Source organism: Alligator sinensis, unplaced genomic scaffold (assembly GCF_000455745.1).
Source record: "Alligator sinensis unplaced genomic scaffold, ASM45574v1 scaffold237_1, whole genome shotgun sequence".
Taxonomy (NCBI): Eukaryota; Metazoa; Chordata; order Crocodylia; family Alligatoridae; genus Alligator; species Alligator sinensis.
In genome coordinates, this window is record NW_005841849.1 from 34,331 (window position 1) to 54,074 (window position 19,744).

Below are 19,744 nucleotides of genomic sequence, written 5' to 3' on the forward strand. Positions count from 1 at the left end.
GTAAGGATCCGCAGCGCTTAGAGATCTTCACACAGCGTGAAGTCTCCTCCTCCCGGTGTTCGTGGAGTCCTCCAACTTGGGCGGAAACCACTCAAGCCTTACTAACGGCAAGAAACCCAATCGACAGCCGCCACGTGTGAATAATTTAGAACTGGCCAATAATGGGACTCGAATTAGCATACAAATGGCGGGAACTCTTTGCAACGAGCATTTCTGTGCTGCAACAAAGAAATGCACCCTGCAAAGAAAGCTTCAAATTGGCGGGAAATTCTCCCTTGCACCGGGGTTCTCTTTTGCAGCAGAAAACTCCACCGTGCAAGGAAGCTATAATTTAGCGGGAACAATTTAGCAGTGCCGAAGCACACACAAACAAAAATCACACCCTTTGGGTTGTGACAGTAAAAACAGTCAGAAACTTTGGCAGAAGAGGTCTGATGCTGACAGCTGATGAAATCAGCTTAAAGGAGACAAATGGCAAAACAAACATGCAAAAAGACCATATTCAAAAAAGACAATTCTAATAATTCAGGTATATTTACAGTCCTGAAAATTCACTGGGTATCTTTTAGAAGTACTAACTTAGACAATACCTTGTTATAACTTCCCTTGATGTTCACTAGCGTGCTTCACTCTTTCTGGCTGTTTGGGCGCAGCCTTCTCCTTTCGGGTCGACAGCTTGTCTTTCAGGCAGATACCTCGAAAGGTCCCCAGGAATTCTCGCTTGCCACGTCTTGTTGGTACTGGTTATTGTTGGGAGGATGTTTTTAAGTTCTGCCTCCCCTGGTTCCCTCCTTCAGCACTCTTGCCTAGCCTCCTGTATCGGGGCTCTGCCTCTCCTACACCGCGCCTGGCGCCAACCAGAGATGTTGCTCCTTGGCCGCGGCTGAGATAAAGTCTGCTTGCCACGGTCAGGGCTGTAGCCCTTATATATTCACAGTCCAGTTTGGACAGCGTACCGTCCTGCTTCAGGCCTCATGTCAGCCTGGCTTGGCTTCCTATTTACACCTGGATGCCTTACTCCCAGGTGCGCTCCCTTTTCTCCCAGTATTGACTCACTGTGTCTGACTGTTTCTCCTCTCCTTCTCTCCCCAGGCTCACCACTGTTCCTCTCCACCCCGGCTGTATCCAGGCTCCACAGTTCTGTCCCAGGTAAGAGTTCAGGCTCCACTGAGCCAGAGTTGTGTGGGCATGCCCCCTCCTGGGGTTGCCACCTCTCACCCTCATCAGGGCTGTTGATTGATCCTGGCTGCTCTGGGCCTTCTGGAGGACCCACTTTCAGTCCTGTCCGAATGCTGTCCGGCAGGGTTTTTATTCCCCCCTCTGAGGGCCGGCTGGTGAACTGGCATTGGCACACCACCATAAAGCGTGCCCACGCTGGTGCGGCTGCATGAGCCGGTTCTCCCACAGGCTCTCCCATGGTCTGCTACAGCTGCTTCAGCTTTTCTCCCTCCAGGCTTGGTGCGGCCTCTTCCCCGCTGTGCCTCTGACCCTCGCCGATGTTCTGTTGGCTCCATGCCTCTCTCTGCTCCTGGCCGCAAGGTAAGTCTCAGTTTGTGGTAGCATCCTTGCCACACTTGTCTAATCCCAGAGGGTAGTGCTTTAATAAAGGAGTCTGATGCCCTGCCATCTCCCTATCTCCCCCCCTCCTCCTCCCAACTTCCTCTACTTCCCTCCCCACATGGTCCAGCTTGTAATAAACACATATGTCACTGGAGTTTTCTGCACATGCTTTCAGAGACAGATGGGAGACTGGAAAACCAAGTTTATTTATTTTCTCATCAAAACCAAAGTGATCTTGTTTGATCATAGCCAGGGAGAGGCAAGTAGCGCAATTTGTACTTGCAGTCTGTAACAGGGAACCCAGGCCCTGCTACTAAGAGGCAGGCCTGCCCCTTTAAAACCTGAGTCTACAGCAACACCAAGCACCAGGAGGGTAGGGGTTAATAGCCCAACCACCCAGGCCAGTCAGCTGACAGGAAGGGGTAGGCCTCTGGTCACATATAAACCCCAGGACTGAGGCTGGCAGGGGGAGGTCTTTGGCAAGTGGCCAGAGGAAGAGAGCTCTTGCATGGCAGAGCTACCCAGGAACGCTGTAGCTGCTGGCCAGACTGTTGCTGTGGCTAATGAGGCTCCAGGAGTCTACAAGGTACCCAGAGCTGGGGGGTGCTCAATACGCGAGGAGCAGTTTGGGGTTTTTAAGGAGCCAGAGTGTGGCTTGTATGACTTGTATTATGTTATAGCCCAGGGGCTCATATTTATGTTATTTTTTTATCCGGTGGACTGGACTGAGGCCATTTGGGGAGGAGGAGGCCTCATTGGGGCACACTACTGTGCAAAGCCCCAGCGCCAGGGGGGCGCAGGGACAGGGGGATGATCAGACCCCAGCGCCAGGGGGCGCAGTGACAGGGAGCGATCAGACCCCAGCGTCAGGGGGCACAGTGACAAGGGGGTGATGAGACCCAAGCGCCGGGGGGGCACAGTGCCAGGGGGTAATCAGACCTCAGCGCCAGGGGGCATAGCTCCAGGAGGCGCAGATACAGGGGGCAAACCCCAGTGCCAAGAGGCACAGTGACAGGGAGTGAGGCAAACCAATGCCCTAGGGTGCAGGTCAACATTCATATACCATCTGCAAGGCATGGGCCACTGTGTAGGGGAGGTTTGGAGCTGTGGATAACAGCCGCGTAGCGTTGGGGTAGTAAATGAGCAGCCTCCCACCTGAGTAACACCATAACTATTGTTCCATCACAGCATGGCAGGCGAGATAGGTGGGTGGGTAGCCATGACAGAGGGTCAGGCCTGTGTTAGACAGGCCCAGGGATGGACCCCTGTCACACAATCATTTCGGAGGGAAGGTTCAGATGCTGATGTGTCTGTTTAAAAAAAAACTAGTGACGAACTTGAATGTGTTTTAAAGCTGCATCTTTAGAAATGGGCATATGAAGACCTTGTTGAGTCTTGGAAGTATAACATTCCATAAAATTTTGGAGTGTTATGCCCAAGTCTCCACTGTCTTAGATATTTGATTGTACTCAGGCAAAAATAGATAGCTGAGTAAGTAACATGTGTTGGTTTTGCAGGACTTGGCTTTTAGCACATAAAAGAGAAGGCATAGCATAAAACAAAATGAGTCTTCCCAGCTCATTCCACAATTGTGGGTTTTTTAAAAATGATTTGTTATGTTTTGAGTATGATTGGTGATTAACACAAAGAGGGGGACTAGATTGTATAGGCCCTTTGGAAGAGGTGCATTTTAAAGGAGGAGTGTGGAAAAAAAGACTGTATAGATGTAACAGTATAAATGTATGGGCTTCTGGTACAGGAAGGTGTGTGAAAGAAAGCTCAATAAGTAGTGACTGAAGAATTTGGTTAGTGATACAGCTGGGATGATATAAAAGGAGCAGGGAGTAGTTAAAGGAGATGGCAGAAATGTGGTATACAGCTAGGTATATTCTGGACTTACCAAGCTAAGCCAAAAATGTACATTTACTGTGAAAGATATGAGTATGTCAGTGAACAAAGGAGAATAGGGACTGGGTGTGGTGGGCCAGTAGGGGGGTGCTCCTGCATGGAGCCACCCACCTCACTGCACCCGGCCACCTTCCAGGCTCCGAGTGCCTCCCTGGGGGTGCCTCACATCTGGCCGACCCCCTTCCTGGAGCACACCTGCTAGCCTGGGGTAAAACTGCTACCACCCAGGGCTGGGCTTTATTCTGGCTCTGTGCACCCTGGGAAACACAGGCCTAGTAGCCCTCAAGGGTACTTGACTCACTTCAAGCACTTGGGGGTGTTTCTGTCAGTTGGAAGCACAAGTAGTGGTCTCCCTTAGTCAGCCAAACCTAGGGGACCCCAAGGCATAATCTAGATCCAGTCCCAATAAGTCTCCCACGCTAGGTACAGAGGATAACTTTATTGGTTAGAAGGGGTAGGGTTGGTATAGGGTACAGGGTAGAGCAATATCAGAGAAATCCCATAGAGCAAACTGGCATGGCTGGGTAGCCTTTGATCACGCATCTGAGTTACTGCAAGCTATATATCTAGTTAAATATCAGGTAGCTTTCTCACAAGTATCATCCAGAGGTAGGTGGAGATTCCCTCTGGAGGCAGGCAGTTCCTTGATCATGTTTTGAGTGAGAGAGCAAGTTTCAGATGGTTCAGCTCTTCTCTCTCTCTGAGTCTTCCTTATGGCTGCTGCCCCTCCCTCCTGGGCAGTCCTTAACTTATATAGCCCTTATGACCTCATTTACCTGGTCCAGTGGAGGCCAGCACCTGTTGGCTGTCAGCCAACCAATTTGAAATGCATCACTAGTTGCTGGGCAGACTGGCAGTTCCCAGCTCCCCAGGGAGCCAAAGCCCCTCACCCAGGTATGTGATGCCAGTCACGTAGGCAGAGGGAGCAGGGAAACCTGCTCCCTCAGGAATGTATCTAGCTCAGGTTACCTAAAGAGAGAGATTCATAGATGTAGGGTCAGAAGGGACCTTGTAGATCTTCTAGGTCAGCCCCCTGCTGAGGGCAGGAGAGAAAACTGGGCTCAAATGACCCCAGCCAGGTAAGTGTTGATCCTCCTCTTAGAGACCCCCAGGGTAGGAGCCATCACCACTTCCCTTGGAATTTGGTTCCAGATCCTAGCTGCCCTGACTGTGAAGTAGTGTCTTCTAATGTCTAGTCTAAACCTACTCTCTAGTAACTTATGGCTGTTATGCCTTGTTACTCCGGGAGGCGCTCGGGGGAACAAGGACTCTCCCAAACCCTGCTGGTCCCCCTTAGTAATTTTATAGATGGCCACCAGGTCCCCCCTCAGCCTTCTCTTGTGAAGGCTGAACAGGTTACGGTCCTGTAGCCTCTACTCATAGGGTCTGCCCTGCTGTCCCTGGATCATGCCAGTGGCCCTCTTTTGGACCCTCTCAATGCTGTCCACATCCCTCATGAAGTGCAGCATCCAGAACTGGATGCAGTACTCCAGCTGCGGCCTGACCAGTGTCACATAGAGGGGGAGGATCACCTCCTTGGTCCTGCTTGTGATGCATCTGTGGATGCAGGACAAGGTACGGTTAGCCCTACTGACCATGTTCTTGCGTTGTCGGCCCATGTTCATCTTGGAGTCAGTAATGATTCCAAGATCTCTTTCTGCCACTGTGCTTTCGAGAAGGGAGTTCCCCAGCCTATAGGTATGCTGCTGGTTCCTACTGCCCAAGTGCAGCACCCTGTACTTGTCACTATTGAATCCCATCCTATTTTCATTTGCCCACCCCTGTAACCTGTCCAGGTCCTGCTGTAATCTGTTCTTCCCTTCTAGTGTGCCCACCTCACCCCAGATCTTGGTGTCGTCTGCAAATTTAAACAGGCCACTCTTCACCCCCTCGTCCAAGTCGCCGATGAAAATATTGAACAGTGTGGTCCCAAGGACCAAGCCCTGGGGGACTTCACTGCCCACTTCCCTCCAGGTCAAAAATGCCCTGTCTACCACCACTCTCTGAGTGCGACCCCTCAGCCAATTTGCTATCCATCTAACTGTGTAGGCATCACTGCCACAGTCACCTAGCTTTTTAATGAGAATGGGGTGGGAGACAGTGTCAAAGGCCTTCCTGAAGTCCAGAAAGACTACGTCCACCATAACACCTGCGTCCAATGATTTTGTGACCTGATCGTAGAAGGCAATCAGGTTGGTCTGACAGGACCTGCCTCTAATAAAACCATGCTGGTTGCCCTTGAGCATCATCCCCGCTGCTGGCCCATCACAGATGTGCTCCTTGATAATCTTCTTAAAGAGCTTCCCCAGGATTGAAGTAAGACTAATGGGCCTGTAGTTGCCCGGGTCCTCCCTCTTCCCTTTTTTAAAGATGGGGACTGCGTTGGCCCTCTTCCAGTCGTCCGGCACCTGGCCAGAGCACCACAAGTGCTCATAAAGCCATGCTAGGGGCCCCGCAATAACCCCTGCCAATTCCCTCAACACCCTGGGGTGGAGAGCTGATTTGAACACGTCCAGCCCCTCCAGAAGTTCTCTAGCCCAGTCCTCCCTGACCCTAGGCGTGGCGGAGTTTCTCCCGAGTCCATCCTGAATCTCGGTAGGGGAGTCCCGGTCCCTGCACAAGAAAATAGAGGCAAAGAAATTGTTAAAGAGGTCTGCTTTCTCCTCTGGTGTGACAGTTAATACTGCCGCTTCTCCCCTGCTGCCAGTTTCCAAGCCTTACACAGTAGGTTGGGGCTGAGCCATGACACTCCACCCCCTGGCCAGATGGAGGCTGAGCCATGGCCCCTTCCCTCTGCATGGATTGGAGGATGGGGATGGGCAGCGTCACTATAAACCCAGGCCCCTCAGGGCTGAGCAGGCAGTTGGTGCAGGGAGCCAGAGGGAGAACAGTGCCTGGCTGGAGCCACTGTTCCCAGAACACCTGGAGGTTCAGGGTAGGAACTGTGGGGATGGAGGAGGTTCCTGGTCCTGGGGAATGACCTAAAACTACACCCTTTGGGGTTGGATGGTGTGGTGGGGCTGTCTGTGGCAGGGTGGTCCCCAGGAATTGCCACACTAATGCCTCCCTAGTGAAAGGAGAGTATGGGGCGCCATATAGCCTCAGCCCTCATGACCTGGTGGGTTACCCCATAGAGGGGACAGGCGAGGGGTCCAGGCCTGAGACCCAATGGGCATAAGGCCAAGAGCCCCAGTGAGGAGGTGGAGTAGCAGGCCCAGTGAGGGTGTGTGAAAAGGCTGAATAGAGGAGGGGCTATATGGGTGGCCTGCCTTAGGCCAGCATTAGGGATTGAAGGAGCTGGGTTTGAGGGGCCTGAGAAGGTGGACCCATATGTGAGAGAGAGGGCAAGCGGCTCGTTAACTTGACCAGGAAAATCCTTGACTGGTCAATGCTGGGGCCAGGACCAGATTGGTCGCAGAGCCAAAGCGCCCACTGCGAGGGAAAGGTTCTGTTAATGTCCTAATGTAACAATGCTCCCAGTTTCTAAGGGGGGCAATGCGGGATGGGGGACCTTTGGAAATGGTTTGAGGGGCCAGGGACAAGTGCAAGACTTGTAGTTTCTGACGTGGCTGAGATGCCTTTGATCAGACCAGAAAGAGATTAAAATAGGGGTCTGGATCTTTCATGATGGTAGACCTGTTTAGAGAGGGTAGTGTTGCAACTGGAAGCAACTCTTGTCTTGAGCTGCGTTTAACAGCGTTGACAGACATGCAGGTCCCTCACTCTAACTTATGGTGCTTTACAGAAAGTGTCATGAGTTAGAGCATGCCTTGCCCCGCGACCCAAGAGATGTTTGCTGTTGGTTTGGGGCGGAAGGGAAATCAAGCTCCACTTTGGAGCCAGTCCAGGGTAGGAGCCTCCTGGTAGCCTCTCTCCCCTAGCCCCCTGCCCCCCTCCTCCAGTTCTGGTGCTGTCTCCAGGAAGAGGGGGGAGAAGGGAGGGGAGAGAGCTGCCAGCTGGGGTTTGCCCAGCCTGAGTTGGAGGGGGGGCTGTAATCCACCTGTCCCCACTTCAGCTCAGGCTGGGCAAACCCCAACCTGCAGCTCCCTCCCCTTCCTCTCTCCCCCATCCCTTCCTGCAGATAGCACTGGGGGCAGGGCTGGGCTGCATCAGTCTAGGCCTGATCATGCACAGGGATTGACAGAATTTCCCTAAGGCACTCCACATTGGAGCACCTTCATCTGATCCCTCATTAGATGAGTTAATTTGATGTACAATCGGCCACTTTTAAAGTGCTCTGCAGCCATGCACCTGTGTCACAGCACAGCTGTAGAGCACTTTCGGGGGCCCATCATATGACAGATTTTTACTTCTGTCAGTGTCCTGTGTGCCTTAGAGTTAACTGCTCAGTAACACTCACTGTTAACCATTGCCTTGGCTGACCATGGGTTCAGGGAAATGTGCTGTTAGAAAAACAAGCCTTGGATTGTTGTTACGATGTTAAACTGAATCACTCCCAGCTGAATGTCACAGCTATCTGGAGTGTGTCTCCAATTTCCCCAACCAGAAGTACAGTAAGACAGACCTAGAAAAAAAGGCAGGAATGGAAACAGTTGCTCCTCATATAGATCTGGGAGGTGTTGGTTGTTAGCAAGTAAACTGGCTTTTTTATTGGGTGAGCTGAGTTGGTTCACCTGAGGCTGGGTGTTAAAAGCCAGGCCAGAGGTGCAGGTCTTGTGTTGGACCAACCTGCTCCTCCTTTCCTGGGAGTGGGAGCAACCATGAGATGAGCATGTGAGACCAAATCTGGGACCAGCTAAGGTAGGCTAAGGGCATGGGAGAAGGTAATGGGCTGTGACTGGAAAGGTTGGATGCTTGGAGAGGAAAGTGGAAGGGGGCCCATTTTGGAACAGAGATGAGCCCTGTTGCTGTGGTGTGTCCTAGTTTTGCTTTTTACCTGCACGTGGAATATGCCTCTGCTCTTGAGGCATAGAGTTGTCCTGCAGGTCATTGTACCTGTACAGTCATACCAGGGAACCAAGGGAACTTTGGGGAGCGGGTAGGCTTTGCATTAATGCCCTCAAGCATGCTGAGCTGCCCTGGCCAGGCTGCCTACTCTTAGTGCTTTGGGTGGGATAATTGTCCTTAGTGTGAGGGTGCCAGTGAACACTTGGGAAGTGCTGTGTGGATACAGCTTTGCTGCTCATGGCTTCAGAAGAAAGCCCCAAAACTGGCAGAGTGCATTTGCACATGTTGTTAGAGAGCATGGTAAGTTTACCCTGTAAAGATGCCTTTACTTGGCAAACCAGGTTTGTGTTCATTGCTTGCGGGTTGGCCACAGTCAAGCAAGAGTCCATTGTGAAGCAGGTCCTTCATAGCATGACTGGTAAAAGGACTTCTTGGCCTGATCTCTGAGTGCCTTTGGGTAAGAGTCCAGAGGGTTCTGATCTGGCACTGTTCCTGCCTGGAGGGGAGGCCAGACCAGAAAGCTCTGTTGTTCTGAATGGCATAATTAAACATACTGACATAATTAAATGCTGTGGGCTGCATTCAGAGCACCACAAGGTGGGCATCCCTCTGGTGAGGCACTAAGCAGTACTTTTCTTGTGTCTGGTAGGGATGTGGTATCTGTCTGCAAGCAGCTGGCCTTGCCCTCTTTGATCTCATGTAGCTGGCAGGAGGAGGCATAATAGCAGATCTCCAGTCCCTGCGCTGCTTTTCTTCCCCTTCCTACCCCTTTCACCACCCCACTAGGTGGGAGTGTGAGAGAGCAAGTGTGCAGCAGGGACTTTGGGGTGGTGACGGGCAGGGGAAGAGGTTAGGGGAAGGGGTTAGAGGAGCCTGCTACACACATCAAAAGGATTATTTTAAAATCTCAACATTTCCTCTTTAAATCTTACCCCTGCTTTAAAGAGGATGAGATGGGAGGAAGAAAGCAGCAGAAGAAATTGGTGCCCATGTCAGCAGCTCTCCAGCCTACAGGTGATTCAGTCTGGGAGCAGCTGTAAAACACAGAAGACCTGTCTGTCACCTTCAGACACTACTTTTTTGTTGATATTTCATAACCATAGAGGAAGTTGCCCTGAGGATTTTCCTGTCTGTTTTCCCTTGCAGATCGAGGACCAACTGAACTATTTGCACACAAAGAGCAGGTATTTGTGTGGCTGTCCTTAAGGATGAGACTCTCAGATACTCCAGGCCCATGGTTGTAATGCTGGTGCTGCTGGCCAGTTCCCTGGAGGGAGGGTTTCTGTAAACATCCTGGCATTATGAGTGCTCCCAGCTCTATAAGTTGTAGCAAGAGACTTGGCTTTTCTCTGGGGTCAGCTGAGTCTGGCTCACCCAAGGCTGGGTTTTGAAGGCCAGGCCAGAGATGCAGGCATCATGTTAAACCAACCTTTTCCTTCTCTCCCAGGTGTGGGAGCGACCGTGAAATAAGGAAACGAGACCAAGTCTGGGACCAGCCAAGGTAGACTGAGAGCATGTGTGGCGGGACAGTAGGGGGCGCTACTACGCTGTGCCATCTGCCTCACCGTGCCCAACCATAACCCCACTTCAGGTGTCTTCCCTGGGGTACATATGTCTGGCTGACCCTCTTCCTGGGGCACACCTGCAAGCCTGGGGCAATTGTCACCACCTGGGCCTGGGTCTTTGTTAGGGCTCTGTGCTGCCTGGGGTACACAGACCCTGTAGACCCTGAGGGCACTTAACCTGCTGAGGTGCTTCTGTTAGCTTGAAGCATTCACAAGCAGCCTCCAGTACAGGAGGAAAGTAAAAAGCCGAGTTCACCTTAGCTAGCCGAGCCAAGGGAGCTATAATGGCTGTCTGACCCCTCTCCCCACATGACTTAACATCCAGCTCGCTTCATGCAGGCAGCCTTTTATTGTTCAGGGAGAGAGGGAATGGGGTAGATATAGAGCAAAGAGATTTTAGAGCCCTGTCCTTCTAGAGTTGTCCTGCAGATCATTGTACCTGTATGGCCATATCGGGGAAACAAGGGAACTTTGAGAAGTGAGCAGGCCTGGCAGTGGCATCCTCAAAGACACTGATCTGCCTGGGGCATGCTGCCTGATCCTGGGTGGAGTAGGACTATTTCCTTGGAGTGCTTTGGGTGGGCTTATCCCCCCCGATGAATGAGCATGCCATCTAGCACTTGGGAAGTGTTGTGTGGACATGGCTTTGCTCTCCTTGGTTTTGGAGGAAGGCCCCAAAGGCAGTGCAGTGCAGGTGCATGCGTTGTTAGAGGGAACAATAAGTCTGGTGTGTAGAGATGCATTTGCTTGGCAAATCAGGCAGTTTGTTGCTTGTGGGTTGGCCACAATCAAGCAAGGATGTGGCATGAAGTGGGTTCTTCACAGCATTACTGGTGTTTAAAGAGCTTCTTGCTTTGCATTCCAAGTTGCTTTTGGGTAAGAGTCCAAAGGCCTCTGCCCTGTCACTGTCCCTGTTTGGAGCAGAAGCCAAACCAGAAATCTCTGTTATTCTTAATGGCATGATAAAGTCACTGACCACGTACACTGAGCTGCAGGCAGAGCACCATGAGGGGGACATCCCTCTGATGAGGCAATAATAGTAGTTCTCTTATGTCTGTTGTAGGGATGCAATGTCTGTCTCCAAGCATCTGGAGGTGCCCTCCCACATTAAGCCAGGTAAGTGATGAGCACTCATTTTTTACACATGGCTGCCAGGGAAGAGAAAAGGAACACTAGCAGGTCCCCAGCTCCTGTACCTCTTCCGTTCACACCACTGCAATTGGAATAGAATGGTAGGCTTGTCTCTTGGAGCATTATTGGGAGACCATGGGGCTCTCTTGTCTAGGGTTTCCTAATGTAGCAGTACAGGAACTGCAAGAAAGAAACTAAATTCTAAATGTTTAGCATGTGCGAAGTCAATGTTTTAAGGTCATCCTCACGCTACTTTGCTGGTGAATAGTTTTTGTGGCTGATAGGTTTTATAACAGCATTCAGTAAGGATTTTTAAAAATCAAGGCTAGGGACAGACATTCAAAAAGCCTGAGCCTGAATTGATTCAATCTTTGCAGGTTAGTCTAACCTGGCTAGGCTGAACTGGTTTGTAAGGGTTCAGATATCCCCTTTGGACTGAAAAAATGCCAGCACATGCCTGCAGTGGCTCAGGCTAGAAGCTGGGGGTCGCTAGAGCAGCCCTTCCTTCCCTTCTAGAGTGCTGAGCTGAGGAGGGCATAGCAGGATGCTCTGATTAGAGAGGCCTACCTGCACTGTCCCAGGCTTGCAAGCCCCCAGGCCCCAGCTAGCACTCTGAGGCAAGGGGGGGGTGTGCAGTGCGTGCATGTGCTGATGATACGGAGCTTTTCAGTCTCTTTTCCCTGCTACTTTATAATGTCTGCAGCAAACGGACAGACGACTAAGCCAGAAGGGGGCTGATGACAGTGTTTATCACCCCAGCAGCAAAACAATAGCCTCTCTCATTAGTTCAAGCTCTTCTAAAACAGCTTTTTTCCAAGGAAGGAAGGAGGAACCTTACCAGCTGACCTGTTGATTAGCTCCAGAAAGCACTAAGCGGACACTAAGTGGACACTGTCCTGTATACCTGTTCCAGTATACCTGTTCCAGTTAAATTGTAGACACACACACAGACAGCATTAGCTAGCATACTATATGCCTAGGGTCTCTGGGGCTGGGCTCCGTGCTGTGGGAGATGGGAGGGAGGGAGGGGGGATCCCTGCTTGGACAGCGGGAGGGGGTGGGGCAGGGGGAAGCCAGGCAGACCCTTCTGTCTGCAGTCTCTGCAGGAGCTCTGGCCATGGAGCAGTAGGGTGGGGCCAGCTTTGCTGTGGAGTAGAGAGCCCCACCCAGCCCAAAGAGCATGCTGGGATGCTGGGGGAGTCTGGTTTAACTTAAACCAGCAAGGGGTCGGGACAGACATTGCATAAACTGGTTTGACCCAAATCAGTTAAGTCTGATACTACATTGAACCAGGTTTATCTTAAACCAGTTTCCGCCATTTTGGAACTCGTTTATGTGCACCAAACTTTTGTTCTGTTACAGGTTTAAACCAGTTTCTGATCACTTAAACTGGTTTATGTGTAATGTCTGTCCCTAGCCCAAAGGTTTGCCTTGTAGGCCTACGGTATCTTTGTGGAGAATGCCATATGTTGTATCCTTTCTGTCCTGTAAGCTACCCATTTCTGGGATATCAGTGTCAATAAAAGATGCACTATTCAGGGAATTATTGGAGGCTGCCATTCTTCCTGTCTCCCATCCCTTTAAAGAGTATTTCTGCAGTTTTGTCAAGATCCTAGAGGTTCATAAATCACATCTGTGTCTTAGATGGGGAGTTGTTAGGATGCAGCTACTGTCAAGTATGTAAAATAACAGAATTTGGTCTATTGGGCATTTAGGAGTTTCTATAAAGAAATCTTACCTGACCTAGATACTGGAAGTAGTAATTATGTGGGCAGAGCTGTCACCTTTTTAATGGTTCAGAGGCCCCCTCAGTCAGTGAAGAGAAAGTTTAGGAAGATGTTTTCTGTTGAATTGCTCCAGCACTATCTGTAAAAGACAGGGCTGCAATGGGACCTGTGCCTGTATAACCCATGACAACATCTTCTGTTGCAGTCAGCCAATGTTTCCATTTCTAAAAAAAAGGAACAAAAGGTTTGTCTCTCTAGGACCTATTCCTCAGGCCTTCCTCATACAATTAAGAAGAAGCCACAGAAATACCACAAAAGATTTTCCCTGTGCAGACCCCCTTTCAAAGATTTAAACCAGCATTTATCAAAGAGCAGGGTGAGCTGTAACTAGCTGGGGGCCCCAGGCAGAGCTCTCAGGTGTCCAGCCCCCCCAGGTTGCAGGTTTTTCTCTATTTTGCAGGAGTGTATGTGGGGCTGCGTAACCAGGGCTCCACCTGCTACTTCAACAGTCTGCTGCAGTGTCTGTTCTTCACCCCAGAGCTCAGAGAGGCCATCTGCAGGTAGGGAGTTTGCCAGTGTGTCATGGGCTTGCTTCAGCTGTAGCACACCTGATATGGGCATACTGGATAACTACATGATTCTGATGCTGTGAGACCCTTCTGTCTCTGGTACTACTGAACCATCAGGATGTCGTGGGCAGAGCAGTGCTATGTAGATTTGGGAAAGAGGGGACAAGGAGACAGGAGGCTGCAGGGTTAGGGGTGCAGAGAAAGCAGAAGAAGATTGCGGCAGGTTTTGTGGCTGGCTGGACTAGAAATGGGGGTCAAAACTCCAGAAACTTGGGGTCAAAACTCCAGTTCCAAGAAAGCTGCTTGCAACAGGGGAAGGGTAAGGCTGCACTCTGAATAGGGCAGCAAACAAGACCCAGAACTATCAACCTTCACACTTTTACCCAGTCTATTGATGCACATAACCATGGCCAGAGGGATGCCCTTCCCTGACATACCCTGCAATGAGAGGGGAATTTGGTCTGTTCCTGCCTTTGGGGTTCCTTAGAGTGCATCTAGCAAGACCTACCACAGGCCCCAGTAGACCTCAGGGGCCAGATCCTAATCCACGTATTGGACTTGTGAGTGGACTTAAGTGCCTGAGTGTAATGCTACTCCACTGTATACAAGTCTCTGAAAATAGACAAATGAATTTAATTCTGCAGCCTGCCTTCAACATAACTTCAAGGCTAAGTCCCTAAAAGAAATAGAGAGGAGGAAAACTAGCCTGCTTTTGTATGAGCAGTTTCTCAGGGTCTAAAGAAGGGCAGATTAGAATCTCGTGTACACACCTAAGTCCACTTAGGCAGCTCATAGAGCTCTCTCCTGGAATCCTTGAGAAACACTGTGCTACAACCTGTGGGTCACAACCCAAAAGTGGGTTGCAAGAATATATGAAAGGGTCACGAACAAACTTTTAGAAATGTATTCTCCTTTTAAAGGAGAAAAATGTGGGAAACTGGCTTTTCCCTTGCAGGCTGGCAGAGTTCCAGCCTGCAAGGGGCTGTCTGGGGCTCCCCATGCCTCACAGGCCCCTGCCACCCCACACACTTTGGGGCTGAGGCATAGGGGCAGGGGACGGCAAGTTGGGAGTGAGGGACACTGGGTCAGGACTGGCCATCGATGTTTACGAATGGGTCCTGGTACAAAAAAGGTTGAGAACCACTGTGGCAGCAAGCCCCATTGGGTCAAAGTCTGGAAAGTGCAGATGAACAGTGTGTCTTCATTGTGTTTTGTAGCTGTGGTAACAGTGGTACCAGCATCGTGCACATCCTGATAAAGCTGTTTCAAGAGCTGATGGATAGAAACACCTTGCTCAACACCACAGGAATTACTAAGTGCCTTGGAATTCACAATGGTAGGATGCCTGTCTAATGTAGTGTACCTTCGGTCATCCTCGCAGGCTGGTATTTCATAAGCAACTTTACCTGAACTTCCAGGGGGAGGAGGTTCAGTTTTGCTAAGACCTCATTGGCCTCAGTGTGGGTCTGAGCTTTTCCCCAGCTCCCTTTTGGTTCCCTGTTCACGTCATTCTCCTCCATGGCAGTCGTCTATGAATGCAGGAGGGTTTCTCAGGCATATACAAGGCTTTGCTGATTCTCTTCCGCTTCATGACTTCCCCAGCCCTCCTCCTCGTCTTCCTTCTTCCTAAATGGTCCTCACACAATATGCATTTGAAAATCTTGAGTTGCTGTATTTTGCTTGGTGTTCAGCGTGGCTTCGCTTTTCAGCTGCCCCTGCCTCCTACTGGACTGTTACTGCTGAATGACCTTTTCAGTCACACCCAGAAACCTGTTGCACATATTTTGTGGTACTTCCCACCCAGGTTAAGGATGTGAGGTAGAACCCAGGTTTCACTTTCCTGTCTGCTGGTATCTGCCTTTGTGCAGAGATGACTCAGGTTACATCACTCTAAAGCTGCTAATCCTCAAGGACCTCCCTATGTTTTCACTGTACATTAATAGAACACACACGTTCTCTCATAATTCACTGGGAAAGAATTGTGGAGCAGTTCAGGTTTCTGCAGCATCAAAGTCCATAGGGTATCTTGGTGTGTGTTACTAGGGGGTTTGAGGTAAGTGCAGCGCCACCAGCAGACAGGCTAATGGCATACTGTCCTGCATTAGTAAGAGTGTTGCCAGCAGATCCAGGGAAGTGATTTTTTCCTATTCAGCACTGGTGAGGCCACATCTGGAGTACCATGTCCAGTTTTGGGCCCCCCCAATACAGCAAGGCTGTGTACAAATTGGAAAAAGTCCAGCGGAGGGCAATGAAAATAGGGCTGGAGCACATGACCATGCAGAGAAGCTGAGGGAATGGGCTTGTTTAGTCTGGAGAAGAGAAGACTGAGGGGGATTTAATAGCAGCCTTTAACTACATGTAGGGTGGTTTCAAAGAGGATGGAGCTAGACCGTTCTCAGTGGTGGCAGATGACAAAACAAGGAACAATGGTCTTTGTTGCAGCAAGGGAAATTTAGGGTAGATATTAGGAAAAACTCTCTCACTAGGAAGGTGGTAAAGCACTGGAGCAGGTTACCGAGAGAGATTGTGCAATCTCCGTCCTTGGAGGTTTTTAAGACCTGGCTAGACAACGCCTTGGGTAGAACGATCTAGTTGGGGCTGGTCCTGCTTTGAGCAGGATGTTGGACTAGATGACTTCCTGAGGTCTCTTCCAAACCTGATTTTCTATGATTCTATGACTACTCAAGTTTGACATTGTGCTATGCATGGGCTCCTAGCAGGTGTACTAGGGGTGTTTGTTCCTTGGGGATATGATGCATTCAAGTTAAGTGGACCAGCGATCAAGAAATGAGCAAGCCATTTTAACTTTGTAGATGTTTTAAATAGTAATGAAGGGTCTTATTGCTTCAAGCTTTAAGGAAACCCTCCACCAGGTTTTAGGATGACCTTCTCTTGCTGTGCATCTCTGCATGTGGGTTCTGCCATAGTCAACTTTTAATGTAAAGTCTGCCCCAGGGGGAAAGTGAAAAATGGAAATGGGGCAGTGAGCTGTTCGCACAGGCCAGCAGTCCTCCTTAGACTACACCTAAGAGCAAACAACTTTTGCAGTTTGTTGTTGATTATTCCGATTTGTGTCTGCACAGTGCACCAGCAGCAGGACATTGAGGAATATTTCAGGCGCCTGATGGATAAAATAATTGAGGAGAAAGAAGAGATTCGCCAGGTAATTTTTTCCTTCAGGAAACCTAAACAAGAGGTCTTCCAGACAGTTGCATTCAAAATGTCCAGAAGTTATGCAACGCTAGTTTCAGGTTGCCAGTACAACTTAAGACGCAATCTTTAGTTATATAATCACATACTTTCCTCCACAGATCCATGCCTTATTCAACAAATTAGTAGTTGTTCAATACTTTTCATCCTGGCCTCTGTCCTTATTTGAAACATCCCTTGCAAACTCTGCACTGAACACAAAAGTTTTGAATATGCTACTAATTGCAGTTCTCACCCTGCTTTCTGAGCATTTCACAAACACTTCTTTTTCCTAAACACCCCTAAAGAGTGGGTGATGACATCAGAACCCTTTACAGCCAAGGAGTTGAAGTGTAAAGAGTAAGGCCAAAATCAAGTATCTATTATTGATCGTGGGTGCCCAACTTAAGACAACTGAGGCCTATTTTTTTCAGCATTTTAATGGTACTTTGTGTTTAAAACACAGCAACATTTGAGTTCAGTGCTTCTGCAAATCTGACCTGTTGGGCAGCCAGAAAATGAGAAACGTGTTTAGTGACCAGCTGTGAACAATTTTAGGGAGGACTGCTGGCATAGCCCACATGGCAGGGTGAGGCTGCCCTTGCAGCATGTGGCCTACATGCCTGCATCACTTATGACTCCTAGCCACATCAAAGTTGTATAGCCTTGATCTAGAGGATAATAAGAGAATCAGAAACAGCCCACATGGATTTTTCAAGAGCAAGTTATACCTGTCCAACCCATTTTCCGTTTTTTGACAAGCTGACAGACTTCATAGATGAGGAGAGCAGTGGATGGGATTCATCTTGAGGAGGCCTCACCTGAAGTAGTGTGTCCAGTTCTGGATATTGCACTTCAAGAAAGGTGCAGACAGAGTTGAAAGAATGCAGTGGAGATGACTCAAAATTTTTAGTGGACTAGGAAACATGATGTACAAAGAAAGATTAGGATTGTTTAGTCTGGAATAGAGAAGGCTGGTGAGGACCTCATGAGCCTTCAGATACATAAGGGTTGTTGTGATACACTGTTCTTTCTGTCACAGGGAACAGGAAAAAGAACAACTGTCTGAAATTACAAGAAGGGAAATTTAGTTTGGAACTTAAGATGAATTTTCTAACTCAGAGAATGTTAAACATTGGTGCAGATGACTTTTGAGAGCCTATAAGATCTCTATCACTGGAAGTTTTTAAGAGCAAGTTAAATAAATACTTGGCTGCAATGATTTAGACAGGGATGATCCTACGTGTTCTAGGATCTGGACTAGAAGACCTCCTGAGGTCCTTTCCTGCCCCGTGATTTACCACATAGTTCTTATTCATACTTGGAGCAAGCCATGTGTATTTACACATTTAGCAAGACCAATCCAAGGAGCCATCTTAGGAGCTTGGGGTAGGAGAGGGATGTGCGGAGAGGCAAAGCTTCATCTCTAAGCAGCTCTGCTCATTCTGCACCCTGGGAGCCTCAATCCTACTTGCTGCTGCTGTGGCCACTGCTTTTCCATCAGTGCCAGTTTGTACAAGGGGGACCATTTCCAAAGCATCTGTAAGGGTGCAGCAGGATGTAGGCAGTCAGTTCTAGTTGATCAGTCGAGGTCAGGATTTATCAGAGTGGAAGCCAGGATCAAAGCTGAGGGTCAAGATGAGGTCATGGTCAGGACATGCAGTTGATTCAAGCCAGGAGGTCCAAGACAGGAACAGGAAGAAGCAGGAACAGGCTGGAGGAGCCAAGCCAGAGGTTCAGAGCACGGAGTCAGGTTTAGGAGTTTCGGGCTGACCAGAGGCATAGCAAAGCAGTCTGCTTCTTAGACAGCTTTCTGCTGTCTGGTGTGCATGGGGTCTCTTCCTTAGGGATGATTCAGCCTGTTTACCTCCCACTGGGACCTGCGAGTGGATCTGACCCAGTGGGCATGGACACGCTACATTTGGAGCCCTTGGACAAAGGGAACGTTGCAACTGGGGAGCAGCTGTTCTTATTGTTATGTGTGAATGAGGGGCGAGCAAGTCAAAAGTAGCAAAACGGCTGCAGCTATAACCCTGGATGAAGAAATGTTAAAGTTGGGAAGGGTTTGATACCTTAGAATCATTTTCAGCTCCTTCACACACAACAGATAGAAAATACCAGCTGCTGTCCCATTTTCCTTTTCAAAGGGCTCCAAATGCATGTGTGCCTACAGTCCAGGGGGAACTTTAGGAGGAGCTTTAGGCATCCAGTTGATATGCTTACTCAAAGGCCAAGTGAATGTTAAGCTTATATTAATAACCACCCCTGTGCACTGAGTAAGGCCAAGGTCCTTGGTAAATATTGGATGTGATTGGGTAAGCAGTCTGTGTTGTCATGCAAATGAATGTGGGATTGAAGTAAAGTTGAGCAGGAAACCTTGATTCATTTCTTAACGTTGGGGGTTGATTTTTGTCCCCTTCCCCTTCCTTTAATATAGGTTTTTAGTGTAATTTCTTAAGATTTAGATTTATTTAATTTCTCAGTTGTAGTGATTTTTGAGCCGCCTCTGCTCTGACAGGCAGTAAACATTAGAAACAGTGTTGAGTGAGACTGGGAAGGTACACAACACATGTCTTCCATTCCTCCAGCTAAGATATGTTTGCACTTTCCCTGTAGTTTTAACACACTGGATTTTTGGAAATGCTTATCATTGTCTATCTTTTCTTAGCTATACGAGGTGAAAAAGGTCCATACCATCACTTGTTGTGAATGCAGACTCCAGACAAAAGTGGAGAATCCTGTCCTGAGTCTTTCCCTCTCTTTTAAAAACTTGGCTTCTAATCACGCAGGTTACTCTGTGGTAAGGAAAATATCCCTACATTTGTTAGGAATGATGGGTGCCATGTGTTCATTTTTGGTCTTTCAGACATACTGAGGAATCCAGTGGATATTAGTTACATGCAAATTAATCCAGAACCTTGTTGGTTTTGGGACATATTGAGCTTTTCAGTCTTGTGACAGTTTTCTTTTGCTTTATGAACAGATCAGTTTCTAGAATAAACAGTTCATATATTTCTAGTTTAAACAGTTCATATATTTCATACACATTTGTTGAAGGTATTACAGAGTTGTTTGAGTGCCCAGGCACAGGAAGCAGCTACCCAGTGTGTAATTTCTATTTGTTCCATACACTGATGAACATCACACTGGGATCCAGAATGGACTGGTGGCCAGTTTGTTAGATGAG

At 49.0% G+C, this 19,744-nt stretch overlaps 1 protein-coding gene across 9 annotated transcripts in view; it reads left to right on the plus strand.

Moving 5' to 3' along the window:
* The window catches only part of LOC102378101 (ubiquitin carboxyl-terminal hydrolase 47-like), a 42,369-nt gene that overhangs the window by 1,513 nt on the left and 21,112 nt on the right, over nt 1-19,744 (plus strand). For 5 of the 9 annotated variants that reach the window (XR_003095052.1, XR_003095053.1, XM_025209103.1 and 2 more), the window contains exons 2-11: nt 1,093-1,149; nt 1,454-1,539; nt 9,322-9,390; nt 9,523-9,560; nt 9,824-9,877; nt 11,005-11,057; nt 13,260-13,359; nt 14,586-14,704; nt 16,452-16,531; nt 19,226-19,357. Coding sequence is in view for 7 of the 9 variants with exons in the window: in XM_025209103.1 (XP_025064888.1) it covers nt 1,093-1,149; nt 1,454-1,539; nt 9,322-9,390; nt 9,523-9,560; nt 9,824-9,877; nt 11,005-11,057; nt 13,260-13,359; nt 14,586-14,704; nt 16,452-16,531; nt 19,226-19,357 (788 nt within the window). In the remaining 2 variants the exon portion in view is untranslated. Of the gene's footprint in view, nt 1-1,092; nt 1,150-1,453; nt 1,540-9,321; nt 9,391-9,522; nt 9,561-9,823; nt 9,982-11,004; nt 11,058-13,259; nt 13,360-14,585; nt 14,705-16,451; nt 16,532-19,225; nt 19,358-19,744 lie in introns of those variants that run through there. The other 4 variants (XM_014522158.2, XM_025209121.1, XM_025209142.1 and 1 more) reach the window with 4 other exon arrangements.